Source organism: Rhinatrema bivittatum, chromosome 18, assembly GCF_901001135.1.
Source record: "Rhinatrema bivittatum chromosome 18, aRhiBiv1.1, whole genome shotgun sequence".
In the NCBI taxonomy this organism is placed as follows: Eukaryota; Metazoa; Chordata; class Amphibia; order Gymnophiona; family Rhinatrematidae; genus Rhinatrema; species Rhinatrema bivittatum.
Genome location: NC_042632.1, coordinates 56,635,832 through 56,661,858, shown reverse-complemented (window position 1 = coordinate 56,661,858; position 26,027 = coordinate 56,635,832). Strand labels below are relative to the sequence as shown.

The window sequence follows — 26,027 nt, the reverse complement described above, 5'->3', positions numbered from 1 at the left end:
AGCGAAAGCTGGCAGCTCGAAATCCTGTCAGAGGTGTAGAGACAAAATGAGTCAAATAAATAAATGAAGCCATGGTGAAAAGCAGTACAATTGTACACAGACAGATGTACAGACGAACGGCTTCAAAGTGCTAGTGATTCTTTATGTGGCTGTCAGAACCCATTGCTCTTTGCTGCCGTCCTTCCACCCTCCAAAAGCTGCCGTCCTATGCTAATGCACAGTTTGCAACGTGACATACCCTGAATTCAAAATATCCAAGCCAAAGATACCCATAACGTAGAATGGTTGAAAGAACACAACGTCTGCTTTTCGCTAAAAAACACAACCACCCTTTCCTTGGCTATTCACTTTGATATAGAAACATAGAAATGAAGGCAGAAAAGGACCAATGGTCCATCCAGTCTGCCCAGCAAGCTTATGGTAGTTTCTGCACTTATCAGTTTCCCAGAACGTCAAAGTCAGGGCCCTTGTTGGTTTCTGTTTGAGTCCAATTCCTCATTATCTCCTGCTGTTGAAGCACAGATCAATGTTGGAATTGCATCATTGGTTAGGGGTAGTAACAGCTGCTTCAGCAAGTTACCTCTATGCTTATTTGTTTTCCCTGACTGCAAAATTCAATGTGCTTGTTGTTTGTTGTCTGAATCTAGTTCCCCTTTTCCCACTGCCGTTGAAGCAGAGAGCAATGATGGAGTTGCATCAACAGTATGAAGGATTATTGGTTAAGGGTAGTAACCACCACACCAGCAAGTTACCCCCATGCACGCTTTCTTCATTTCCATCCTCTGGCCTTTAGGGATCCACGGTGCTTATCCCATGCCCCCTTTGAATCCATTGACTGTTTTCTTCTTCACCACCTCCTCTGGAAGGGCATTCCTGGCATCCATCACCCTCTCCGTGAAGAAATATTTCCTGAAATTGATTCTGTTTGCCCTTCTGGAGAAGGTGGTAAAGACAAAAACAGTGAAAGAATTCCAAGAGGCATGGGGTAAACACTGTGGATTCCTAAATGCCAGAGGCTGGGAATGAAGAAATGAGTCACATTCGTCCTTTCCGCTTTTCACTGATGTAATCCCGGCCCGATACAGATACACTGTATAAGAATTTGTCATTGTGGAGAATGTTGTATGCTCTCCTGAATGAGACTGCAGACAAGTGAGGAGCGGTATCAGCAAAGCCCTGAATATAATGGCTGCTGCATCTTCTCCCTCCCCTGCACTGATACTCACACAGAGCCGGCTCTTCCTGGAGGAAGCAGAGGACAGCTCCACATTCAGTTTTCAGAAGAATGCAAAGATGTGCACTTTCACTTCCTGAACGATGCCAGTAAAGGACGCGCCACGCTCGAAATGTGAGCAAACATTTAGAGATCAAAATTCAGTGATGCGGCGAGCAGGAAATTTTATCGGGGGAAATTTACTGATGTAACTTGTCCCAGACACTCAACGGGATTTCCGCAGGCAAGTCCGCCACTGAATATTCTCGGTCAAAGCTACACACATAACTTTATGCAGGTAAAGTCAGGACTGTGATGTTTCTGAACTTTCCATGGACAGCACTGAATATCCATGTTCTATGGGCAAAGTCAAGGTCGGCCCCAGGGGGCCCTCTGTTTAGCAAGGGAAAATATTCAATGCTCATTATTTATTTGTGCACGCAATTCAAAAAGTTACATATGCAAAGGCTTTGAAAAGCAACCTCTCAGATTTTTGTTACGCTTTATAAATATTTTTATTATTAATTAGCATTTAATTTAGTAAAATAAAATCACTATGCACTTAAATGCAACTGTCCTCTACTCTTGAGGTACCTCAATGGGCACCTTAGCCACACCTCGCAGACACTGGCACACACATACCAAACCATGACACACCAGGTACGCACAGCTGCATATTCATCCACCAAACCACACCACATACACACAGGCATGCACACACCCATCAAACCACAGCACACTGTGTACACCCCCTCACCAAACCAGGCCACACCATGCACACAGAGCTGCATGACACCCATCAAAGCACACCATGTTCACATACATGCACATACCTTCAAACCACAGCACACTGTGTACACCCCCTCACCAAACCAGGCCACACCATGCACACAGAGCTGCATAACACCCATCAAACCACACCACACTACGTACAAAGTGCCACACACTCACCCCTAGTAAGGCAGACCACACCATGCACACAGAGCTGCATGACACCCATCAAACCACACCATATTCACAGACATGCACATACCTTCAAACCACAGCTCACTATGTACACAGTGCCACACACTCAGCCCTAGTAAGGCAGGCCACACTGTATACACACCGTTGCATGTACGCATACACCAAACCACCCACGTCAGAAAGGTTCACACTTCCATTCCGGGCTAGAAATGTAGATTTGTCCACTCCGAGCTGTATAATCCCACGTAGGGTGAGCACTGTCTGCCCACTTTTCTCCTGTGTCTCACTTCCTTCATCTCCATTACATTCAGAAAGTCATGTGCTGTTGCTGGTGGGGCTTTCACTCCTTATGTTTGCTGGGGTAGAAAAGGCCACCCTGGCGCTGCCCAGGTGCTAGGCTCCTGCAGAGGCACCACTGTCAGAAAACTGGATGGCACATAGCCCCTCTGCCCGTTCACTTCCACCAGGCTCCACTGCCTGTTGCCCTTCTTATCCTCTGCTTCCAGTACTCTCACCGGCTGCCCCGGCTGCAGGCTGACCTCCTGGCTGCTCCGGGCCGAGAATGCATACGCTGCCACTGTCTGTGAACAGTCAGAAAAGAACAGCGCATGATGAACAGAAGAACAGCGCCCAGAGCACCTGCCTTCCAAACAACTGTTTAAGCACATTTATATACTAGGAAAAATGTCTTCCAATATACAAAGTATATCGCTCTTCGAAATGTAATGTCATCTGATTCTTAAGGATGATAAAATATATAATCAAAGGTGTTAGATTTTTCTGCAACCTCTTTCAGCAAAGCTATGCATGCGGCCTTTCTGGGCCAGAGCTGTGTCTCGTACCCCGTGCTGGATCTGCAGCAGTAACCGCTGCTGTAGTGCGGGATCTCACTGTTTGCATCGCCGAGGGCCGGCAGCACGCCAGGTGTGGCTGATCCAGCTCCGGAAGTCTCAGCAGTGAACGAAAACATTGTGTGCCCCTCCTGCACACTGGCCCGGACTTCCCTGGACACTTACGTGGAAGACCGGCGCGGTGTTGTGGACCTGCGGCGCGGGCGTCTCTTGCATGGTGTAGGAATGCCGTCGTTTCTCCACTCCACTGTCTGGTGCCAGGGCTTGCAGCGTGGGGGTCTGGTCGTGGACCAGGTGATAGGGCTGAAGCTTTCCCTGGGGCACGTACCCTCGGGAACCTGCAGGAAGAGTCAATATGGCAGCATTCGGCCAATCATTGCCCCGTCACAGCTATTTATCTACTTGATTTCTATTCCGCTTTTCAGGCACTTCAAAGGCGATTATATGAGGCTGCTTTACGTTTTTATACCTTCTGTCAGGGACAATAGTGCAAGCCAAAGCAAACCACACCACACTGTGTCCGCCCCCTCACCAAACCAGGCCACACCATGACCCAAAGCAGCCCATGCTGGACCTGAAGCTCAGCCACTTAAATAATCTGCCATGGATACAAACGGGAGATCTGGGTCTCTGCCTCCCTGTTCCTAATCTTCTCCACTCCCCAGGTAACAACAGCAACAATATTTTGTGTTTTTAAACCACCCTTTCAATTTTTAGCTCAAGGTAGTTTACAACCTTTTTTCAGATGTAAGCCCCTTCCCAAAACAGCTTTCAATCTAAGTAGGTACCTCAGGCAAGAGGAGAGAAAGTGACTTAGCCAAGGTTACAAGCAGGATCTGAACCCCTGTTTCCCTGGTTTGCAGCCCATGACGCCAACCAAAAGTTACAGACCAAGCCTTGCTAGTCCCTCCCCTTAGCACAGACTCCTGGTAAAATGAGATTTTACTGCCTCTTTCATTCTGGTTCCCGGTGGTGCAGAGGGTGGGCCTGAGCTGGGCATGGGATGGGGGTGGGGAGGGAAGCGAGTCATGGTCATCCTTAAGGGCTGGGGGCGGGATTTATCGCCCATAGTACAGGATCCGGAGGTAGCCCTAGGGCACAGCTCCCAGCCTCCAGACCAGACTAGGTGGGATGCAGGCAGGGAGGGGCTATTTATTTATTTTAAAACACTTGTATTCCGCCCCATGCAAATATAGTGCTAAGGTGGATAACGTATTTCACACTGACAATAATACAAAAAAAATGCGTAAGTTAAAACAATTCTGTAAGACATCTGGAAAAATTTCAGATCACTCGCCATGATAAAATCACACAAGGTGCATTATTTACAAAGAGAAGAACATTCTTTCATAAATAAATATGTTTCCTGAAATGAAACCTATCCAGCTCTTCCCTTAATCCTAGCAGGAGAGAAGTCTACCAGGTGGGAGCTGCGACTGAGAACATCGCCTTAAGGGTTTCCTGGAATCAAAGCACCCTAAAACAAGGCTCGGCCGCCGAGCGTAATGCTCACCCTGGAATGCCTACAAGGCGATTTATACACTGGTATCAACTGGACCCAAAAAGAGACGGAACCAGTGCATCTCATGCAATTATGGGGTTATACGTTCATATCTGGACCCCTGCAATTATGCACAAAGCATTATTGCAGTCCAGCAGAGGCACTGAGGGTCTGAAAGTTAGCAGCAGACAAAATATACTTAAACATCTTAAAAGCCTTAATTTAAGATATGTCAGGCTCACAGAATCTCGGGAGCACAGGATCAGCGTGTTAGGACCTTTCAGGAAAAACACTAAAGGCATTTATCTGTTCACGCAGGCCTTCAGGGCTGCTTCCACCCAGGCATCAAAGAGTCAACAGAGCCCCCAGTCTGACCTGCCCTTGATTCAGGCTTCTCCTGATGCTCAGCTATCGTGGCCCGTAATAATGCAGGATGTCTTATTTGACCTTTGTTTTTGCATTAATAGTGAGTACTGTGTGCATGGTGGATGCAGTGGGATATAGTCACGGGAGAAGGATCCTCAGGTAGCTGTGCATGAAGGCTCACGGCACCAGCATCCCGGCACTGGTTCCAACTGAGCTGGAAGGAAAAGGAAGAACCACAGGGCCAAAAATAAAATTGTAAAGAAAGAGGGAGGATGAAGCATAAATCAATAGAGAAACCCAATTTCTCATTTTCATTGGCCCAGCAGTTCTGAAGGGCGGATAGTGTGACAGTAGTGAACAAAGGTGAGCTGCAAGTTGGCACGAAAGGGAACTGAAATTGGGTGACAAATAGGGAAGTGCTTCCGGAGCCAGAGAGCCGGGCCCTGCTAGAGCTCCTGCACCTGCAGGCTGTGTCTGGCAAGGTTTACCTCCAGTGTCCACCAGCCACCTGTTTCGGTTGCCCTTCGTGTCCGTGTCGTGCAGGAGGGCCACCACCTGTCCCCTTTGGAGAGTCAGGTCCAGGTCTTTGCTGCCGCCGACGTTGCTCGTCACCTGGTACATCTTCTCTGGGCCATATTTCTTCACCAAGGAGGTGACTTGTCGTTTAGCCATGGGACTCAGTGGCTGGAAAAGGCAACATCAGCAGAGTCAGGAGCAAGGAAACTGAGAACCGTGTGAGATGAAAAACCTTTTCACCAGCTGCAAACCCAAAAGCAGGTGCACTCAGCAGAATCTGAAAAGGGATGGAAATGTGTTTTTCTGCTCATAGTAAATACATAATAAAAACAGGAAGGTAAATCTTAAGCAAATTTCTCAGGAATTTGTAAGTAAAAGTCACTGCTAATTCTGAAGGTGTTGATTTTTATGCTATAAAATAAATATTTGCCTGTTGGCTCATCTGTAAGTTATCTGTTAACATTTTTCGTAACATTAACATCTAAATGCTCCTTTCTAGAATATTGAGCATGGGTGGCCCCGTGTACAACCCCGTGCCGGTGCTGTTACCTCTGCCTGGCTGGAGAGTAACTGCGCTCCTTCCCCACCTTCGCCATTGTCCTGCTGTTTCCATGCCCAGAACTGGAGGTTATGATTTTATCTCGTCTGGCCCCTGAACCTCCCTCCTACTGTACCTGGACAGATGGACTTGGCATGAAGTGCTCAAAGGTCTTGCAGAAATCACTCAGCTGCAGGCCAGACTGGTGCAAAGTGTCTTCAGTCACCTTCCAGAAAGTAGGCAAGGGAACCTGGCTGTCAGGCAGCTGTGAAAACCAGAGGGTTAGCTTCCTGATCGGAGGGACTGGGTGCAGGGTCAGGATGGGTAGGGGGAAGGGAGGTCAGGTAATCAGGGGTCTCCCCATGCACTTCCACACAGAGTGCAAGCTTCTCCCACACCCCTGCAAATACCTTCCCTCTGCAGCTCCTCTCCTGTCTCCCCCAACCTCTCCTCCATCACTTTCCACCCTGCTGCACCCTGTTGGCTCTCCCCGATCACAGTCCTGTTGATTTTAAGCAGTCTTCACTGTAATGAGCACATTTCCTGAATCCTCTTTATTTGATTGACTACATATAAGCTCCATGGTGCAGGGACTGCGTCTTTTCTGCCTCTGCCTACGCCTAATAGCTCAAAAGACATGGCGGTAGCAGCGGCAGCAGTAGGATACTGAGTCAGGGAGAAGAAATGAATACATTGCAAAACGGGCCAGATGGAAGGGAAAAGAACGGAGCAAGGAGGTCAATTCATCGGTAGCTTTTACCTGACTCAGCTGCTCCTCAGCTGCTTGAAGCACTTGCTTGGCTAAGTCCCTCTGAAGGGCCACGAAGGCCCTCAGGATCTGCAGCAGCCATTTCTGAGCCACCTGGTTCACTCTGGGCAGTTCGGCCAGCAGCATGGAGTCGATGGCCCTGTAGGTGCTCATGGCCGCCTCCTCCTCGTAGGTGACGCTGCCCAGCTCGCGCCTCTTCTCCTCCAGCTGCTCGTAGTCCAGCAGCTTCACCAGACGCTTCTTCAGGAGCTGCTGTGGCCCCGTCAGGCATTTTGCAAGGTTACACAGTGGCTGATGAACCGCCCGCTCCAGTCTGCTCCTCTGTAAGGAAAAAGGTTGTGCTGGGAGAGCGGCTGATGTAGAGAGGAGCGGGCAGAGCCCTCCCGAGGGAAGGCCTGCGAGGCGCCCCGGCAGGACAGGGGACTGCGTCAGGGAAAGGCGGAGCAGCGATGAGGCGCAGCCACCGCAGAGGCACAACACTGGCACCCCTGGGCCCGTTTCCTGCTCTCGATCCGACCTTTCACCCCTAGAGGCTTTCCTGTGGTCCCGGATCTCCTTGAAGCAGATCAAGTGTTGAAACGCAGCTCTGTCAGCGGGGCCGGCCCAAGCACTGGCAGAGTGGCGCAGCTTTGAGGACGGCAGCAATACAAATGCTACACCAGTCCGACTATCCCCCCCTCCCCCCCCCCCCCCCCCGAGTGCTATCATGGGCCGAGTGGCCCCTACCCCCATCCAGGGGCGTCATTAAACCCCATTTGGGATCAGCAGTTGCTCCTGTCCTGCTGGGTTCTTAGTTTAAAATGGCCCGAGGATGACCCCGGGGGGGGGGGGGGAGGGGGCTTGAATTGGCTGCTGGGGCTCAGATTTGGAGAGAGAGGATGAGCTGCTGCCTGGCTCTTTGCTGAGGTTCATTTTCATGCTGAGTGGGTCTGACCCATCTGCTGTTGGATGAGGTGCGTTGTCTCTGGGGGACACCGTTGAAGTTATCTCAGTGTCAGGATGGGGAGGGGTGGGGTGGGCTACATCAGGTGACGGCCGATGGTCGGCCAGGACGAGTGAACACGGCTGAGACAGGGCAGCTTGTACGTCAGGCAGGGAGTTTTCTGGTTGCGTGTGACTGAGATGCACGGTGGGAAGTTTGTTATCCTGTGAGATATTTATGATTCATTGTAATCAAGATGTATTTATGGACCACTGAACTGTACATCTGTACTCCTGGAAGATGTAATCCCCTTATTTCTCACGAGGATGAAATCCTGTGATTGCCTTTAATGCACAGTCAGCAACACCCTCTTATACCAACTTCATACTTTTGTGATTAGCCTTCAGAGTTACCTCCCTTCGGTGCACTGGATACCTGTGGAGGGCTGGTCACATATTCACTGAGCGGGAGATCCGGGCGATAGCTAGCACAAATGTATGATGCCCCACAGAAAATACTTCCAGGCTCTTCCCCTGCTGCCATGACTTACAAAGTCTGGGAAGGTGATCCGATGCAGGCCTTCTGCCAAGCAGCGATACTGCTGCACCGGCCCCTCTGCAATGTCCAGCTCGCAGCTCTGAGGAGTAAGACTGAGAAATACCTGCACAGGGGAAGAGGCACAGACAATGCAAGCTTTACCCATCAGTGCCAGAGGTGATCATGCCAAGCTTCATCACAGATATGATTTCCAAAAAACTCCAGGTCCCATGACTTGCTCATAAACTCAGTACAGCTGCCTGTTCTGAGGCAGCTCAGCTTCCTCAGGGGCCAATGCAATAAAAGCGCTCGGTAAAATGTGTTGAGCCCTGTGTCACTAACGTGCACACATCCACAGCCCCTGTCAGTGTGGGTTAGGAAAATGGGCACTCAATACGAGCATCCGCCTTATCCCACTACTGGCACAATATACACACACAATATACATGGCCTGCAACATGTATATTGTGTGTGTGTACATTGTGTGTGTGTGTGCATATTGTGTATATTGTGTGTGCATATTGTGTGTGTGTGTGTATGTTGTGTGCCCAGAATTTGTTTTCCCTCTCCATTTTTTCCCCTTTTCGTTTTGGCCTCCTACAGCTTTCTACGCTTCCTCTGACTTGGTATTCTATTTATTTATTTATGGTATCATGAGGAAGCGCAGAAAGCTGGAATCTTTGTTTTCTCATGAGCCCTTAATGCTAGCTTCAGGGCTGGCGTTACGTTTCCAGCGTTAGCATGGGCGCGTTGGGCGAGCGGTGATTTATTGCATCGCGGGGTAATAGCTAAAAGCCTCATCTACGTGGAATTTACAAGCCATGAGTGCTATTAGCTACCTGTCAGTTTGGATGCATTTTTGGACGCGCTGATCCCCTTATTGCATCGGGAGCTAAGGACGCGCGTCCAACCACTCGTTAACCTGCACTTTATTACATCGTTACCTCATTACTGGGCTCAAATTCCCTACCCATCAAACAATCAGCCATGGCAGCGCATCCCTGCCCATGGTTTACCTCCAGATTCCTCAGGTGTGTCGCCAGGTTCTCCTTCAGGTGAGTCACCTGCAAGGTCAAATCCTGAAACGTTTCTGCCAGGGCATCAAACTCCTTGTTCTCGGTCTGTGGGGATGGGCAGAGAGAGCGTGTGAAATAACGCAGCCTGCTCTTAGCCCTGTCTGCTTACTAAGGAAGGTTCTCAGGAGCTGCTTACGCGCTGTGCAAGACCAGCCTCATGCTTCAGGCGCTGGCTGAGGCGGGTGCCCTTCTTGGAGATGGTATGCTTGTTCAGGCGGGAGAAGCGTTCCATCAGACTCAGCTCTTCCACCTTCGTGTACTTCGTTGCTACAGTTGGGTTCAACAGACAGAGAAAAGCCATTAGACAAGTGAATGGGATGCAGCAGAAAGCAGCTTCATCTGTGGTAATGTACTCGGTTCTCCTGCACAGTTCCCAAGGGGATCCCCTAATTACTCTTAACGGATCCCTTCTACGCATCTCCTGAGAGGGTCCTTGGATTATCCTGCATAGATCACCCCTGATCTCTCCCTCACACACGCACTGCTACAGAGGGAATCCCCAGGTAATCCTGCACAGATTCCCTGCTCTCTCACACACACACACTGCTACAGAGGGAATCCCCTGGTAATCCTGCACAGATTCCCTGCTCTCTCACACACACACACTGCTAGAGAGGGTATCCCTTGGTAATCCTGCACAGATTCACTGCTCTCTCTCACACACACACTGCCTCAGAGGGAATCCCCTGGTAATCCTGCACAGATTCCCTGCTCTCTCTCACACACACACTGCCTCAGAGGGAATCCCCTGGTAATCCTGCACAGATTCCCTGCTCTCTCTCTCACACACACTGCTACAGAGGGAATCCCCTGGTAATCCTGCACAGATTCCCTGCTCTCTCTCTCACACACACTGCTACAGAGGGAATCCCCTGGTAATCCTGCACAGATTCCCTGCTCTCTCTCTCACACACTGCTACAGAGGGAATCCCCAGGTAATCCTGCACAGATTCCCTGCTCTCTCTCTCACACACTGCTACAGAGGGAATCCCCAGGTAATCCTGCACAGATTCCCTGCTCTCTCACACACACACACTGCTAGAGAGGGTATCCCCTGGTAATCCTGCACAGATTCCCTGCTCTCTCTCACACACACACTGCTACAGAGGGAATCCCCTGGTAATCCTGCACAGATTCCCTGCTCTCTCTCACACACACACTGCCTCAGAGGGAATCCCCTGGTAATCCTGCACAGATTCCCTGCTCTCTCTCCCACACACACTGCTACAGAGGGAATCCCCTGGTAATCCTGCACAGATTCCCTGCTCTCTCTCTCACACACACCCACTACTACAGAGGGGCAGATTTGCTGCTCACCTACTTCCTTGCGTCTCTTGTACTCGTTGATATTGCAGCTCAGCTCGTCCATGGCTACCACTGCCCTCTGCAGGGAGGAGTAAGCTACATCATACGATGGCACATTTTCTAGAATGTTCTTCAGCAGCAAGGAATATCTCATGATCCGCTGAACAGGCATCACCAGAAAAAAGCTCAGGTTTTGTGCATTGAAGTGGGGCCTGCAAAAAACAGAGCAAGACTGGGATACACAGGGCAGTGCCAACTCTCATTGGCCACAGTCAAGTTACCGCTTGCTATGGTTTTTCGTTTTCGGGTTTTTACTCCACTTGATGCATGGCCTCCAGGTCCTAATCAGAACTGCAGCCATGCATGCACCTGATCTTGCAAAGAGAGAGCCAGTCGATATCCCAAGACCAAAATGGGGTCTGCCCCGGGGACGGCTGCATCGCACCACAGTGCCCCATGGGATTTCTATAGTCATTTATGCACTGCCTGTTAGGGAAGCCGAACACAACTTTTGCCCAGAGAGAGACAATATTGACTGACAAAGGAATATATTGCCTGAATGTAAAATGGGAGGATAATATAATTTCCTTTGGTGAGAGCAACATGCTCGGCTCTGCAAGGTGAGAAGATGAAGATGCGTTTCTGGTGAATGCAATGGCTGGAGGCAGAGGAGCTCCTCTTCTGGAGAGAGCAGATAGTCTGGAAGCAGCAGCTGGAGGCAGATATGGGGGGGTAATCGCAGCAGTTATTGCCTGCTCCCTGGATCTGCCCTCAGGTAATGGGAAAAGAACTATTTCTAGAGAGGGCGTGTGAGAGACGGAAAGAACGGCAGCCGACCGACGGAAGAGCACAAAGGAGAGGCAAAGGCTGCAAACGTTACCAAGGCTACGGTGCCAGTAGGACCTCGCCCCTCCCTTTGCCTGGTTACTCAGTAACGCCCTCAGGTTGCTCTTTCATCAGCTGAGAATGATTTGGTATCACCTTTTGCCATAAGATCCGTGGCTCTCTGCTCCCTCAGAGCTGAGACTAATGTGCAGAGAAGCAGAGCAGCCTTTGTCGCTTCCAAGCAGATCAGGCCCAGTTCACAGCACTAGGGACTTCTGGACCAGGAAAAGAGAGCTGGGAGAATATACACCCTCAGGAAAGGTGAACAGAACTCTGATTTACTATGGCTCTTAGTACAAGAACTGGGGAGCAGAGCACCCAGGGTTGGTGCAAGGGTATTTAGTGGCGCCCTGGGCAAACCATTGGCCATGGACTGCACCCTGACTTAACCTCCTCCTGGCAGCAGTTCCAGCACAGTGCTCCCTATTTTGGCAGTGCTGGCTTTCTCCCTCAGGGCCTCATGCTGGTGGGACTTTGCTGCCCCCAAAATTATGGCAAACTAGGCAACCGCCTAGTTTGCCTAATGGGAGCACCGGCCCTGAGAGCACCTAATGAAACTTTAAGATGTCTGAGGTAAAGCAGACAAACGGAAGAAGATCTTCACACAGTGCAGAGCTGACCCAGGCAGCTCGTCGGCTCCGTGCATGGTGAAGACCATGGGGGAATTGAGTTCAAAAAGGGATGAGCCCAGAGTTCAGCTGAATTGTGGGGTGAGCCCCCGCCTCTCCAGAGAGTATAAGTTTGCACAGTGGGATCAAGGAGTCAAAGAGTTTTTGAGCTCGGTGGCGCCTCTTAAGTCTGAGCTGGTAAGGGAGGACAGAGCAATTCCCTGGTTCTGTACAGTCCTTCAGGAGTTGAAGAAAGCAGGAAGAAGATTGTAGCACAGGATTTCTTCCAGAGTCTCTGCAAAAGATGGAGCTCATTGGAGAGCTATTAAGAAAGACCGATCTCAGACAGCAAAGCAGGGGAGAAGGCCTAATGGCTACAAATCAGCGAAACTCAGGGTTCGTATCCCACTGCTGCTCCTTGTGACCTTTGCTAAATCACTTTACCCTCCCTTGCTTCAAGTACAGACAATAAACCATCTGGAGACAGGGAAGGACTTACGGTACCTAAACATAATCCACGTTGAACTACTAAAAGGAGAAGGTAAAGTGAAGACACTATTGCAGCAGCTGATAACAGCCAGAGAGAGGTCTTTAGGATACTTCAAAGCCTGTTAGGTAAATTCCTTGTCTCGTAAGGACTGTTCTGGTTTTCGAGATTGCACCACTCCTGCTACCGTAATAAAGTGAGTAACCTGCATCTGGCCCTCCATGGCGGGAAGGTTGATTACTGGCCTAGTACAGGTAGTAAGTGCCATTTTTAGAGACAAGGGAGCGAAGTGGAAGTTTGAGGAATTCTCTATACTGTCAGTGCTAGATTGTAAGACGTCCCTGGGCAAGCTATGACCTACCAGCTCTTGCTTTAATACCTGTGCTTAAAAAGACCAGCAATACACACTGTAAAAGACAGAGTAAATGCTCCCTATAGTGAAGCAATCTGCGGTGATACAAATCAGTGATGAAGACATCTTCCACAGACCTATCAGCTTGCAGAAATTCTTGTAACAGCACAGCTGCCAGCTTTAATTGATGAGATCAATGGGTTGGAACCCAACCAGTCCAATTCCACGTGGATCACGGCATGGAATCCATACTGGCATGTGTGTCAGACAATATCCTACAAGTTTTAGATGGAAGAAAATCCACTTTGTTAATCCAACTAGATCTTTCAAATGCATTCAGTCTGGTGGACCATCCATGACTAATTAAGTAGCTTTCTTCTTTTCTGACTGGGAGAACACAGCTGGTGAATTTCAAGAGCTTTTGTTTGTCTCCAAGGGAGCTTTATTGGGAGTATTCCGTAAGCATGCTGATTCTCCCCTTTCTTTCAATATTTTTAGGATGTTCAGAACCTGGGCCTTACTGGGTATAAATTATATCACAATGATAGGATGGATCAGCTTGCTAACAGAAATTAGGGAAGCTAAAAAATTTGGCAGAACAGCAATAATGGGAGATTTCAATTACTCAAATATCGACTGGGTAAATGTAACATCAGGTCATGCTAGGGAAGTAAAGTTTCTAGATGACGTAAATGACTGCTTCATGGAGCAGCTGATCTGGGAACTAATGAAGGGGGAGTCATTTTAGGCCTAATTATGATCGCCACACTGATCACAATTATGATCGCCACAGTAATCATAACGCAATCAAATTTGACTTAATGACTTAATGAAAGTGGTGGAGACAAAACTGGACAGATGGGCAGACTGGATGGGCCATGCGGTCTTTTTCTGCTGTCATGTTTCTGTGTTTCTAAACAAATCTACTGCTCTGGTGGAAAATGTGGTAAATGTAGTTAGCATAGCTGGATTTTAAAAAGTTTTGGACAAGTTCCTGGAGAAGTCCATAAACTCTTATTAACCAGATAGACTTGAGGAAAGCCAATTCTTTATCATATCAAGCAGTTTTTGTAATTGTGATCCCTGAGTTTGGTTAGATCTCAGAAACATTATTATCAAATCAAAAATGATGGTACCAACTATGAACTTGTTATCCCTGGGTGTTAGCAGCACTGGATCTATCTACTTTTGGGATCTTGCCTGGTACCAGATTGTCCAGATTGCTGGAAACAGGATACTGGACTTGATGGACCCTTGGTTTGACCTAGTCTGGCAATTATCTCCTTATGGGTATTTCCACGTAGATGATATCTTGTCTGTGCTACCCTTGGATAAGGCCCTGGTTTCTTTTGTAACTCCATTGAATAACTGCATGAAAATGATTGCTGATTGGCTGATGGAGATAGTAAGCTAATGTTTGATAGCCAAGAAATGGAGATCCTGTGATTGGGTGGCAACACTATTGATAGTGGAAGGAGGTTCTTTATCGCTGGTTGGCGACGTCGCAATTTGGTAGTGTGCGTATGCTGAAGCCACTAATGGTGCAGGGCACGAGTTTGAGTGTGTCCCAGCAGAGAGAGTTCCCAGCCGGAGTGAAAGAAAGAGGTTGTGTTGTTGTCCAGCTCTGTCATCCAGCTCCCTGCACTGGGGGCTCCTGGGAGGCTATGCCACAAATTCTAATTGGTGCTCTCCTAAGCTGGAGATCTTCAGTTAAATTGCTTGTGAGGTATTAACCTGCTAATGAGGTCAGAATGCCTGGCTCGGGTAAGCTTTACTGAGGATGAAATACCCTCTGAGCAGTGTAGAAGTGGTTAATGTACTGAGGGTTATCAGTGCACCATGCTGGACAGCAAAGGAGATGATTTGGAAATGCAGGATTTTGTGAAAAGGTGTGGATGATGGGGAGAGGGGGGAACCACCGGAGATCTACCCTCTTGGATGCTGCAGGCCTAGGAGAGCGCAGGTGACGCTGAGGCCTGGGATTCCCTCCTCCCTCACTATACAGCTGGTGTTGTTCTAATACAGTAAGCAAGAGGCTGGCTGCCCACCCCTGCAACTTTTCCAGCCCCCTCTGCTCTCCGTGACGTTTTGGGTCAGAAAGAAAGCTCAGCCAATTAATCTAATAACAGCAATAAAACAGTTTGTGAGAGCGCAGGCTCTGCTGATGGCAACGCCCTATCCCCGGCAATAAACTCCTCTGGCAAACAGAGAGACAGAAGCGAAAGTCTCCACCCCACTCCCAGAGCCTAACTGGAAGCTGAGAGCATTTTGGTCAATTTCTCGTCCCACTCACAGGACTGCTGTCAATTGTTTTTGTTTTTGGGATTTATTTTGTGCAGTGCTGTGTACATAATAAGAATTATTGCGGTGTCCTTACTCACGCTGTGAGCTGCAGGATTCGCAGGATTTCCTGATCCAGCCCCTTCTTCCTGTAGCTCTCCAGCAGTAGCACAGACTTCTCATAGTTTGCACAATAAACCTTGTAGATGTTCTCCAGATCCTCCTTGAAGTCCAGGAAGATGTGACCTGGGAGATTAGGGAGCAGTCAGGCTTTGCCGGCACTCCTAGGGACAGCACCTTACTCGCAGATCGCAGGAAAGAGGGGAGATAGCAAACAGGGTTAAACCAGAAACGGCAGCGATTTGGGGGCCCCCCCCGAAGACGGAGAGCAGCTTTGGCTAGCAAGGAGCCTGGCTCCTCTCAGACCTGGAGCAGATGATTTCACTTTGTGCTCACACTGAGGCCAGAAGTGGTAGAGATGTCAGAAGTGACAGGTGCAAAACTGCTGAAACCCTGTGTGCACATACATATGCACCCATTTTATACATTTATTGATTTAAAACCTTTTCTATACCGCTCCATTGATGAAAAGATGACCCTAAGCAGTATACTTTGTAATTTAATCACAATAAAAACTCTATAGTACCAACATAACAAACTGAAAATATAAAAACAATACACATCAGCCATCATATCCATAAAACAAAATAAAACTACCTAATACAAACAAAACTAAAACCACACACAATGATGCATAAAACTGCAGCCACACCCTCCTCCATCACCTCCAGAGCCCTCCTTCCTTACTAGCTATCCACTTCAGAGAAGACCCAAATCTTCAGCTTCTTTCAAAAACACAAGATAATAATTATCCTGTCTAACATCCACTGGAAGATTATTTCACATTCTGGTCCTAGCTTGAGCCCTCTGCACTATCTTAAATGATGGTGCTTTAAATAAAGCTCCCTGTTGTGATCTCAAATTCCATCAGTACCTTTGAAGTTTATTAAACAAATAAAGTGAGCCATTACCTCTCATCTCTCTGTACACCAGGGACAGAATTTTAAATTGTGCACGAATCGTAATCAGAAGCATCATATAAGCACCCATCTGGATGAGATTCATTTATGACACCCCAGTATTACCCAAGCCACTGCATTTTTCACTACTTTTAGCCCACACACAGGCCATTACAGTAATCTAATTGGGAGACCACCAAAGAATACACCACTGTCTCAAAGAGCTTCTGAAGCTGCTTCACCCTCCCTAACTTCAAACTAGTCTGGACAGCTCTAGATGTAAGTTTCTAAACCAAAAGTGTGTGTGTGTGTGTGTCTCTTTGTGTGTGTATACACACACACAAAGAGACACACACAGATATAGAGTACAATCATGTAGGTAGGTGGGTTATTTTAAAGAGGAAATCACTCGTTCTATTCCTGTGAAGACTTTTTCTGAAATGCATAAATATGATCAGAAATGTAGGCTAGATCTGCAATCTCTTGCTAAGGCTGGCACTTACTGTAGGGTGTTGCTAGGTAGTGCATCTGTGACTGTTGATTTTGGGATGTAGACACTTACCTAGTGATAAATGAACTGAAACTACCTGGCCTGGATTTGAACCTATGACCCAGGATGCTGGGATAGAAAGGGGAAGGAGGGTAAGAGTGGTGAAGGCATGGAGAGGGATCTGGGGAGAGAGAATTAGAGAATTTACTTCCAACTTACTGATCTGAAGTAGCTGATCATATTCTTGGGATTCTGTGTCTTCCAGCTCCTTGAGGAAAGCTCTGGAAACCTGCAGAATTTCATTGAGGTTTGAGAAAAGCCCTTCCACGTCGATGTCATGGATCTAGAAACAAGATGAGGACACTCGGATCAGTTGCTAAAATCCTCCCTCTGTCTCTAGCTCAGAAGGGCCTGCCAAGTCAACCAGTAAGAGGAACGAATCCTGTGCAGGAAGTGACATAAGAAGAAACCTGATTTTTTTGCCAACTGATAGATATTTGCTACATGGTTCAGACTGGCACACGAGCAGTACAAAGTGAAGCATAGGTCTGATTGGCTTTAAATTCTTGGACAGGTCTTAGTGACTTGCAGAGAGCTGGAAGAGAGAAGTTGTTGCCAGATTCTTACTGCAGGCCACGATGGAATCCCATCCCAACTTCCCAGGGAGGCAGTTGCATTGCCCCTTAGTTTCCTGATGAATAGTGGTGATCTAAAAGTTAACTGCAAAGAAGATCAAGTGAATCCAGCATGAGGTTCCCAGATGCCTTCCAGGCAATCAATGCCAGGCCCAAAGCCATCTTCTGATGGATGTTGTGATGAGTATGGATGTAGAATGGAGTTCCAACATTTTGGTGTTCAGAACTGCACTCTACGTTATTGATAGCTTCTTTCGTTGAGCCAGCCAGACTCTATGGTCATAAAGCAAGGCTAGGGTAAGGGTCCTACAGTGCAAAGGGCAGGGTCAGGGGCAGAGTGAGGCTGGGCTGCTTGAAGTACATGCAGGGATTTTGATTTGCACCTGCAGAGTATGCAGCACAGAAAAACTCCCACGGTGCCAGATCCTGGAAAGTTTTCACAGCATCTGCAAGCACCATGGTGAGGTTGTCCTGAAAAACCAAGGCAAATATTTCGCAGCCTGTCTGATAGAGTGACCGACTCAAAAACGTAGCAAACTATAGAGAGATAGAGATCCTTATTGATCTATTTATTCTATGCAAATAAAATATTAAATATTGCACCTCCCTGTGAAGACCTGCAGCCAACCACTAACATGCTGGACGTTTTCTAATCTTGGCTCTGGGCTAGGAGCAGTCCTTTTACCTGTTTGACTTGATCTTGGATGTCAGATGCCAGGAGCAGGAGGGTCTGCACATAGCTGGATTCTGTCTTTAAGAGCTCCTCTACCGCCTGCCGTTGGGATGGGTCCGACCTGCTGAGGTTTCCCACTTCTTCATAGATGGATTCTTTCATCTGGGCTGGCTTTGGGGGAAACACAACATTCAGGTCTTTTTCCAGCCCCGCGAGAGAGGACTCATACAGACCAGCGCTTGTCTCTGCAGGAGGCGTATCATAAACTTCCGAGACTGTTTCTGGAGGCGATGCATCATGGATGTTAGCATCTGCACTGGCAGAAGGTTCATCATGTACGTCTGAGTCTGCCATAACAGAAGAATCTGGGAGTGAAAGAGAGAACGAAACAGATGGAGGGATGATAATGCAGCTTTAATCACACCCACATCTGATAGGGTTTTAATGCACATCATCATCTGCAAGACATAAGAGGCTCTTTAAAACAGGGTCATAATGAAACACCACAAGATCATGAGAGGAGAGCTAGGAATAAGACTAGCAGAAGAAGAGAGAGAGAGCCAAACATACCAGGCACAAGGATAATGTAAGGAGAACAAGTTATGCAATATCACAGTAATACCAGACTCTAGGACTGGGTACAGCCAGACCAATGTATTCATGTCTGACAACAGTAAATACTTAGTTCTGTAGCACCAAGACTAAGGTCATGTGAGTCAACCATGCAGCGATTCAGCGAGTGTCGCAGCATCTCCCTGGCTCAGTATCTAAACTCCTGTTCTCCCAGTCAGGCCCTAATACTGTTTCAGCAGTTACTTTGCAGGACTTTCCAGACCTATGAGAACAGGGGCCTCGGTTGGGCTATGACAGTAGCTGGGGATATTTTATACCCTAGTAGAGAACACGATAGTGCAAGGAGACATCAGAGTTCCACAAGGAATTCTTCAAAGAGAATTTCACACGGCAACTCCACTTGTAAACAGCAGACATCTTATAAAAGTCCCCCGACACGGACCCGTGTTTCGCCGTGGCTGCGTGGGGAGGGACCGTAGACATCAAAGAAATCTTTAGAAATACATTCCAAATGTCAGCTCTCGCTACAATATGTTATTATGAAGGGGTCTCCCTGCTGGCCTGAGAGAGTTCCCCTGCAGTCAGGTTACAGTTTTGGAAGTCAAACAAACAGTATTTATCCCAATCTGAAAGTATTTGAATAATATCAAGAATGGAATCTCTGTTATAGTGAGCGATTCATCTTCTATGTAAAGGCCTCTCTGTTACTGGGAATAATCCCAGTTACTGTTATAACAAAGCCTTCACATTTATTCCACAGCCTCATGTCAGATGCAAGAACAACAGCATCCCAAAGGTCGCGGAGAACGGGCTCTCCCAGCGCGCGCCCAGCCGCCTCTCCTGGGCGCGCGATCCTGTATTTAAATGAGGGGGTCGAGCTAACAGGAGGCGCTAGGGACGATTACGCGCCCTCGCGCCTCCTTGGCCCAGCAGAGGTGGCTCCGTCAGCAGGTTCAGGAAATGACGCGCAATTTGACGAGCATCGGTTTTCTGAAACCGCTGTCAGCGGTCGGGTAGGAAAGTGGAGGCCGGTAAAATTGAGCGTCTGTTCTCCTAACCGGACCGGCCGGCGCATTTTTTTTTTTTATATTTTTGGTTCCTCCGCCTTCATGTTGCTAGGATATTAAAATCGGAGGGTGTACAGAAAAGAAGTATTTTCTGCCTTTCCGTCCACTTTTCCAGGCTGCAGACTGGCCGCACGTTTTACTTTCTGAATGCCGGGGGACTGACTGATAGCCTCGCCAGCGAGCATTTGCACGTGGTGAGCACTATTACTCTTCAGGAGGTTTGGCCCCTTACAGTATAAGGGCTAATAGACGCCCCTCAAAAACACGCAGCCAAAGCCACGTTAAACAGTGCACGCGGCCGAGCGCACTTTACAGAATCGGTCAGCTGCTGGTTCAGCTCCCCTCCAAGCTGTCTCTGGTTTTCTGATCTGCTGTGGCTCTCAGCATGAAACAGTGGCTCCTAGTGAGAAGACTATTGCACTCTGCATCCTTTCCCCATTCAAAGGTTCGTCTGCCATGGAGTCCCAATAACAAACAAGCAGAAAATTGCCTGAAACTGGACGATCTTGGTGCTTGTAACCTCCAGTAACCATGCACCTACGAGATAAGATAATCAGAGGGAGGGGATACCCTCACCTGAATCTCCAGCTCCTGTAAACCTCTGGTGTCTGTGTTAAGGGCTGCAGAGTAGTGGAGCGCAGCTCCCTCCCTCCCTACAACCTTGGGACTGTACTGTGAGTTGCTGGAGCTTAGGTTCACCTGTGCACAGCGAGCGCTCTGTCCCCACCTTGACGATGCTTGGTGCTTAGTCTGGAAAGGACACTGGAGGTGGCATGACCCTTAGCCGATAACCTGATGGGTCAGCATTGTCCAGGGATTAGGGTGGCCACTTTCTCTTACTTCCAGATCTAGAATCATCCCCCGTCTGAACAGTAATAAAACCCAGGACTCTGTGTCTGAGCCCCCCCTCCCCTGTCCCCGTATACTGGACACTGGATAAAATAACAAAATAGTGGAGTTTATGTTTATATAGTTTTTCTGATGCATCTATAAATGGATGAAAGAAAGCAATACAAATGGAGATGGTGGTCATCTTCTGGCTGAAATGTGCCCCCTCCTCTGTCTGACTCTAGGTACGGGCAGGATTTCCGTTGCTTCTGCTTTTAGCTGGGGTGGGGGGATGAGCAGCACACATAGATTTGTATTCTCAACCACACCTGTGCAGCATCCCAACAGCTGCAGTGTGCCCGGGCACTACAGAACTGCCCCTGCAGTACCCAGCTCTGCAGGCTGCAAACCTCCACCCAATAATGGAAGACTAACAGAAACAGATCGTCATTCCTGCAGAATGCAATCCGCGTTACCACCATGGCGCATGCCTGCCAGGGACTCCAGGGCCCCTCTCCCAGGTTAGGAAGGGAAAATCCTTTTCCATGCACTGGACATGCAGCTTGGCTTTCCTCCCAGCTCTGAAAGAACAGGCAGACTGTCCAAGGCAGGAAACAGCGGGCAGCTGTGGGAGTGACACCCCTGGCACTACATCCCCAAAACAGCCCGCCCCTCCCCCAGTACCACCACACATGCGACTCATGCCTGGCTTTGCTGTAATTCTTACCTGCTAAGGAGTGACCAAGCTGTTCCCTGCTGCGGCCGTCTCCTCCCTCTGTGTGCTGCTGCTTCAGGAGGTTAATAAGAAACCCGCAGGAAGCAGAGAGCCCGGCCCACTGGGCTGTGTGTATCTTGTGTTTCTGCTGCTGCAGCTCTGTCACTAGGTGCCAGATTTCCTCCCTCCGCTTCTGTCTGAGCAGGAGAGAAAGAAAGAGAGCGAGGAACAAGCCAGTAAATCAATGCAGAGCGAGATCAGCAAGGCAGGGCCAGTGCAGGACAACAATGGCAGAGTCAGCCAGCTGTTTGGGTCTGGAAAGCCAGCCCGCCTGCTGCCCAAGCCTGGCACGTACCCTGCAGACCCCGAGGACGGGCAGCAGGTGCAGGAGGTGGGGAACTCCAGCACAGACCGGGATCAACAGGGCCCCTGGGGAATCGGAAACCTGGGTCCCCACAGACCTGCAGGTGGATGATACTGGTACCATTCGGGCCAGGGGATGCCCAGCCCACTTAGGAAATTATTTCAGATGCACATCGTTTGATACGGTGGTGGATCCTGCAATAAGCTGGGCTTCATAGAGCGCATGGCTTAACCCCCAATTGTGTGCATATTTTTCTGTGCACACACTCAATCTTGATTTAGCAAGGAGTTTCTCACACAAAGCAAATGTGTGCATTAAAAATGCATATAGTGGTTAGCACCCTCGCATGTAAATCTAATGCTATTACCCCCCTCCCCCGCCCCCAATGCAAAGAGATGCGCAGGATTACCCCATGTATCCTTAACACTGGAAGTGGTGCAAACTCCCTGTACGTCTGCACTTCAGATTTATGCTCAGAAAACATGATTTGTGCACATAGACCTTGCTTTTATACCTATTAAGCATTTTTTGTGCACGTTTTCAGGTCTGCAGGCTTTTTTGTAAATTCCTGATGCATTAGCATACTATTAGCTTATTGCATCCTATTATTAATATTATTATTATTATTAGCTTATTGCATACTATTAGCTTATTGCTTATTAGCTTATTGCATACCTATTTTACATTATAACATAATAACCTTATTCAATAAACATACACACGGTTAATGCGACTCCAACATTGCTCTATGCTTCAACGGCAAGAGAAAATGTGGGACAAAGGATTTGCATTCACAAATAAGCGTGAAAGTAACTTGCTTGTTGCGGCGGTTACTACCCCGAACCAATTAAGCCTGATACTTCACTTTGAATACACTTCAATGGCAGGGGGAATGAAGATAAGAGGATTTACAGTCAGACAACTACCAACTAAGATTGAATTGCATAGTCTGGGTAAACAAATAAGCGTGGGAGTAGCTTGCTTGTTGGGCAGTTACTACCCCGAACCAATTAAGCCTGATACTTCACTTTGAATACATATACAGTGCAGCTCACTGCTTCAACGGCAGGGAGGAATGAAGATAAGAGGATTTATATTCAGACAACTACTAACTAGGATTGAATTGCATAGTCTGGGAAAACAAATAAGCATGGGAGTAGCTTGTTTGTTGCGGCGGTTACTACCCCAAATCAATACTTCACTTTGAATACATATACAGCACAGCTCACTGCTTCAATGGAGGGGGAATGAAGAAAAGAGGATTTCTATTAAGACAACCAACAAGGACTAAATTGCACAAGCTAGGTAAACAAATAAGTGTTGGAGTAGCTTTCTTATTGCGGTGGTTACTACCCCTAACCAATTAGGCTTGATACTTCACTTTTATGCAGCTCCAGCACTGCTCTTTACATCAATGGCAGGGGTGGAAGGAAAATTAGAACCAAAAAGGGCCCTGACCTCAGCGATCAGAGTAACAGATAAGTATGACTGGATGGGCTGTATGGTCTTCTTCTGCCGTCACTTCTATGTTTCTATGTTAAATGTATCCACCTAGTAACTTCACAGAATGTCCCCTAACCCTTTGTACTGTTTGAAAGAGTAAACAACCAATTAACATTTACTCATTCCATTCTACTCATTATTTTATAGACCTCTTATCTTATCTCCCCTGCGCCTTTCCTCATAGGGGAACTGTTCCATCCCCTTTATCATTTTGGTTGCCCTTCTCTGTACCTTTTCTAATTCTGCTGTATCTTTCTTGAGATGTGGTGACCAGAACTGCACACAATACTCAAGATGAGGTCGCACCATGGACTGATACAGAGGCAGTGTGATATTCTCTGTTTTATTCTCTGTTCCTTACGTTATAATCCCTAGCATTCTATTTGCTTTCTTGGCTGCTGCTGCACACGGAGCAAAAGATTTCAACGTATTTTCAGTGATGACTCCTAGATCATTTTCCTGAGTGGTGACTCCTAATGTGGAACTTTGCACTCTGTAGCTGTAATTTGGGTTTCTCTTCCCTGCGTGCATCACTTTGCACTTGTCCCCATTAAATTTCATTTGCCATTTGCATACCAATCTCCCAGATTTGCAAGGTCCTCTTGCACTTTCTCACAGTCCTCTTGTGATTTAACAACTTTGAATAATTTTGTGTCGTCAGCAAATGTGATCACCTCATTCGTTGTTCCCATTTCCAGGTCGTTTATAAATATATTAAAAAGCAGTGGTCCTGGAACAGATCCCTGGGGCAGGCCACCTTTTATTACATCGAGCCTTATGATAACTGGTGCACAGAAAAGGAGGCTGAAGCTTTAACCTGGGCAGTTCTGTAGACAGGAGCCTCCAGGAACAGACGGAGCACCGGCAGAGCAGTGAACTTCGGCTCAGCTATAAACAGCCTAGATAAGATCTTTTTCCAGCCAGCATGAAACTCCCTGCACAGGTTTTTCTGCCTCTACTACTTACAAGTTCCGGCTCCAACCAGACACTGCTGGACTGGTAATGACCATTGCTATTTATTTGTCTTTTAATAGATTTTAAAACACACCTCATAGATTGTACTGCTTCCACTTAACTGTTAGGTTTAGTAATAACCTCTGGCCTCTGCCTGAATTGTAACCTAATCCTACTGTAATCCACTTTGAAGTGTCACCTGAAAGGTGACAGAGAAATGCAAACAAATTGAATACATCTATGCAATGGTGGATTTCATCAGCCTGGCTGTCCTGGGCCTTTCCTCCCTGACCCCCATGAATCTCCACACTTTTTCAGCAGCCCTGGAAATCCATTTCCATGTAGTCCATTGTGTTAATGAGACTGCAGGTAAAGTGCAGCCAGCAGCACTCCAGTGACCACTGGGTGAGTGACCGAAGAAGCTAAGTTAACTCACCCTCCACACGCTCTGAACTGCCAAATACTCAGCGCTGCAGTGATAACAATGCCCAGGCTGTGGAGAATTCTGCACAGAACAGGCTCACCCTGTCCTTGCTCTGTTTGACTTCAGTACTGGAATCACTGGAGCTCCTCAAGTCAGGACTGAGGGATGTCGGCACTCGGCAGAGCCTTCTTAACTAACTCTTTCTTTTTTACCACTGTGCGCCTGCTCAGGAGATGGTGCAGTGATAGAGCTGTACATCTGTCTCAGAACAGCAAATGGTACTACAGGGCAGTACTGAGGTGCATTGGCAGAGTGGTGGATGAGTGGGGGTGGTTTCAGTACTACAATAGCAAGATGTGCTGCAAGATAAAATTGAGATACACTGGCAGAGCGGTATGTGAGTCTCGGAAGAATAGCAGGGGTGCTATAGGGCAGCACTGAGATTCATTGATAGAGCTATGTACGGTGTGTGTTTTTTGGGAGGGGGCGGAAGAAATCTCAGTATTGGAATAGTAGGGGGTGCTGCAGGGCAGGAGTGAGGTGCATTGGCAGAGCTGTGTGTGAGGGTCTCAGTCCTGGAATAGCGGGGGGTGCTGCAGGGCAGGAGTGAGGTGCATTGGCAGAGCTGTGTGTGGGGTCTCAGTACTGGAATAGCAGGGGCTGCTGCAGGGCAGGAGTGAGGTGCATTGGCAGAGCTCTTTGAAAGCCTAGTATAGGACTACTCAGGGTGGAGGAGCAATGCTGCAGGCTTTGACACACATAACACACTGATGAAGCCATGTACTGGGAGTGTGCATATATATATAGCACTGCAGCCAGTGCTGTGAGGCCCTCCTTCAGGAGCGTTAAAGCCAAGTTCATTAAATATTTTTTGTGAGAAAGGCTCAGAATTACACTCGGTCTTTATAAAGGAACTCTTTCTTAAATTTGACAGTAAGTAATATTTCTTCACTTCCTTCCTCATAGAAGTGATTTTCTTCTGGTACACTGAGATGTTATAAATAATATACCGTATAAATATTCATCTTTCCTCTGAGCTTAACCCTGAAAGTAGGAGACCTAGCAATTATTACAGATATGTCGTTTAGATAATTCATTCAGCAATTAGACAAAACAACACTTCTCCAGTATGGAGAATGTAAGTAAAGTGGAGTTGCTGCTGTGCATCGGAGCCCAGCAGAGATGCAGCACAGACAGCTGAAGAGCAGAGATTCATCAGAGCCTCATGCAGGTGTCGTGCTGACACAGGCAGCCAGCGGATATCTACAGTACGATATGGGGGATGCGACCGCAAACATAAGATCTAGAGCTGCCTGCAGCCCAGCCGGAGCAGAAGTAAGAAGGGATGCTTACCAGTGTCTCATGGATGTCACTGGGAAGATCCCAGTGAATGAAGCGTAAGTGCTGCTTCTGAAGCTGAACGGAGCTTCTGCATTCCGGGACTTTTGCCCTTATTCCAAACCGGGGACTTCCTGCTTGGTGAGCTGCTCAGAGCCTGGCAGGAATGTTTCTGTGACTCCGCACAAAGCTGCCAGGCTGGTTCGCACACATTCTCTGCAGGCTGCTCTCAGTGACTGCCGCTTCAGACTGGGGTTTGGACAGATGTCACA

General features: G+C 47.9%; 1 protein-coding gene across 2 annotated transcripts; it reads right to left on the bottom strand.

Annotated features, from left to right (window-relative positions):
* Positions 1-1,680: 1,680 nt before the first annotated feature.
* Positions 1,681-25,903, bottom strand: ARHGEF37 (Rho guanine nucleotide exchange factor 37). Of its 2 annotated transcripts, XM_029583541.1 has the most exons (14): positions 25,771-25,903; positions 21,185-21,369; positions 18,002-18,354; positions 16,901-17,024; positions 15,274-15,418; positions 10,573-10,772; positions 9,392-9,522; positions 9,196-9,300; positions 8,193-8,303; positions 6,712-7,041; positions 6,088-6,216; positions 5,386-5,581; positions 3,196-3,368; positions 1,681-2,760 (listed from the first exon to the last, which is right to left on the bottom strand). In XM_029583541.1, the coding sequence occupies exons 3-14, from the start codon at positions 18,341-18,343 to the stop codon at positions 2,527-2,529; spliced, it is 2,220 nt and encodes a 739-aa protein (XP_029439401.1). In that variant the 5' UTR covers positions 18,344-18,354; positions 21,185-21,369; positions 25,771-25,903; the 3' UTR covers positions 1,681-2,526. The 2 variants fall into 2 exon arrangements, with proteins under 2 accessions (XP_029439401.1, XP_029439402.1); XM_029583542.1 differs by lacking the exons at positions 21,185-21,369; positions 25,771-25,903 and having other exon boundaries at positions 15,270-15,418; positions 18,002-18,190.
* Positions 25,904-26,027: the final 124 nt, after the last annotated feature.

Coding starts and splice junctions, on each gene's coding strand:
- ARHGEF37 (XM_029583541.1), bottom strand. CDS start 18,343: ATGGCAGACTCAGACGTACATGATGAACCTTCTGCCAGTGCAGATGCT. Junction 17,025..18,001: donor TCCAAGATCAAGTCAAACAG/GTAAAAGGACTG, acceptor TCTTGTTTCTAG/ATCCATGACATCGACGTGGA. Junction 3,369..5,385: donor GTGGCTGGTGGACACTGGAG/GTAAACCTTGCC, acceptor CTCTTCCTGCAG/GTTCCCGAGGGTACGTGCCC.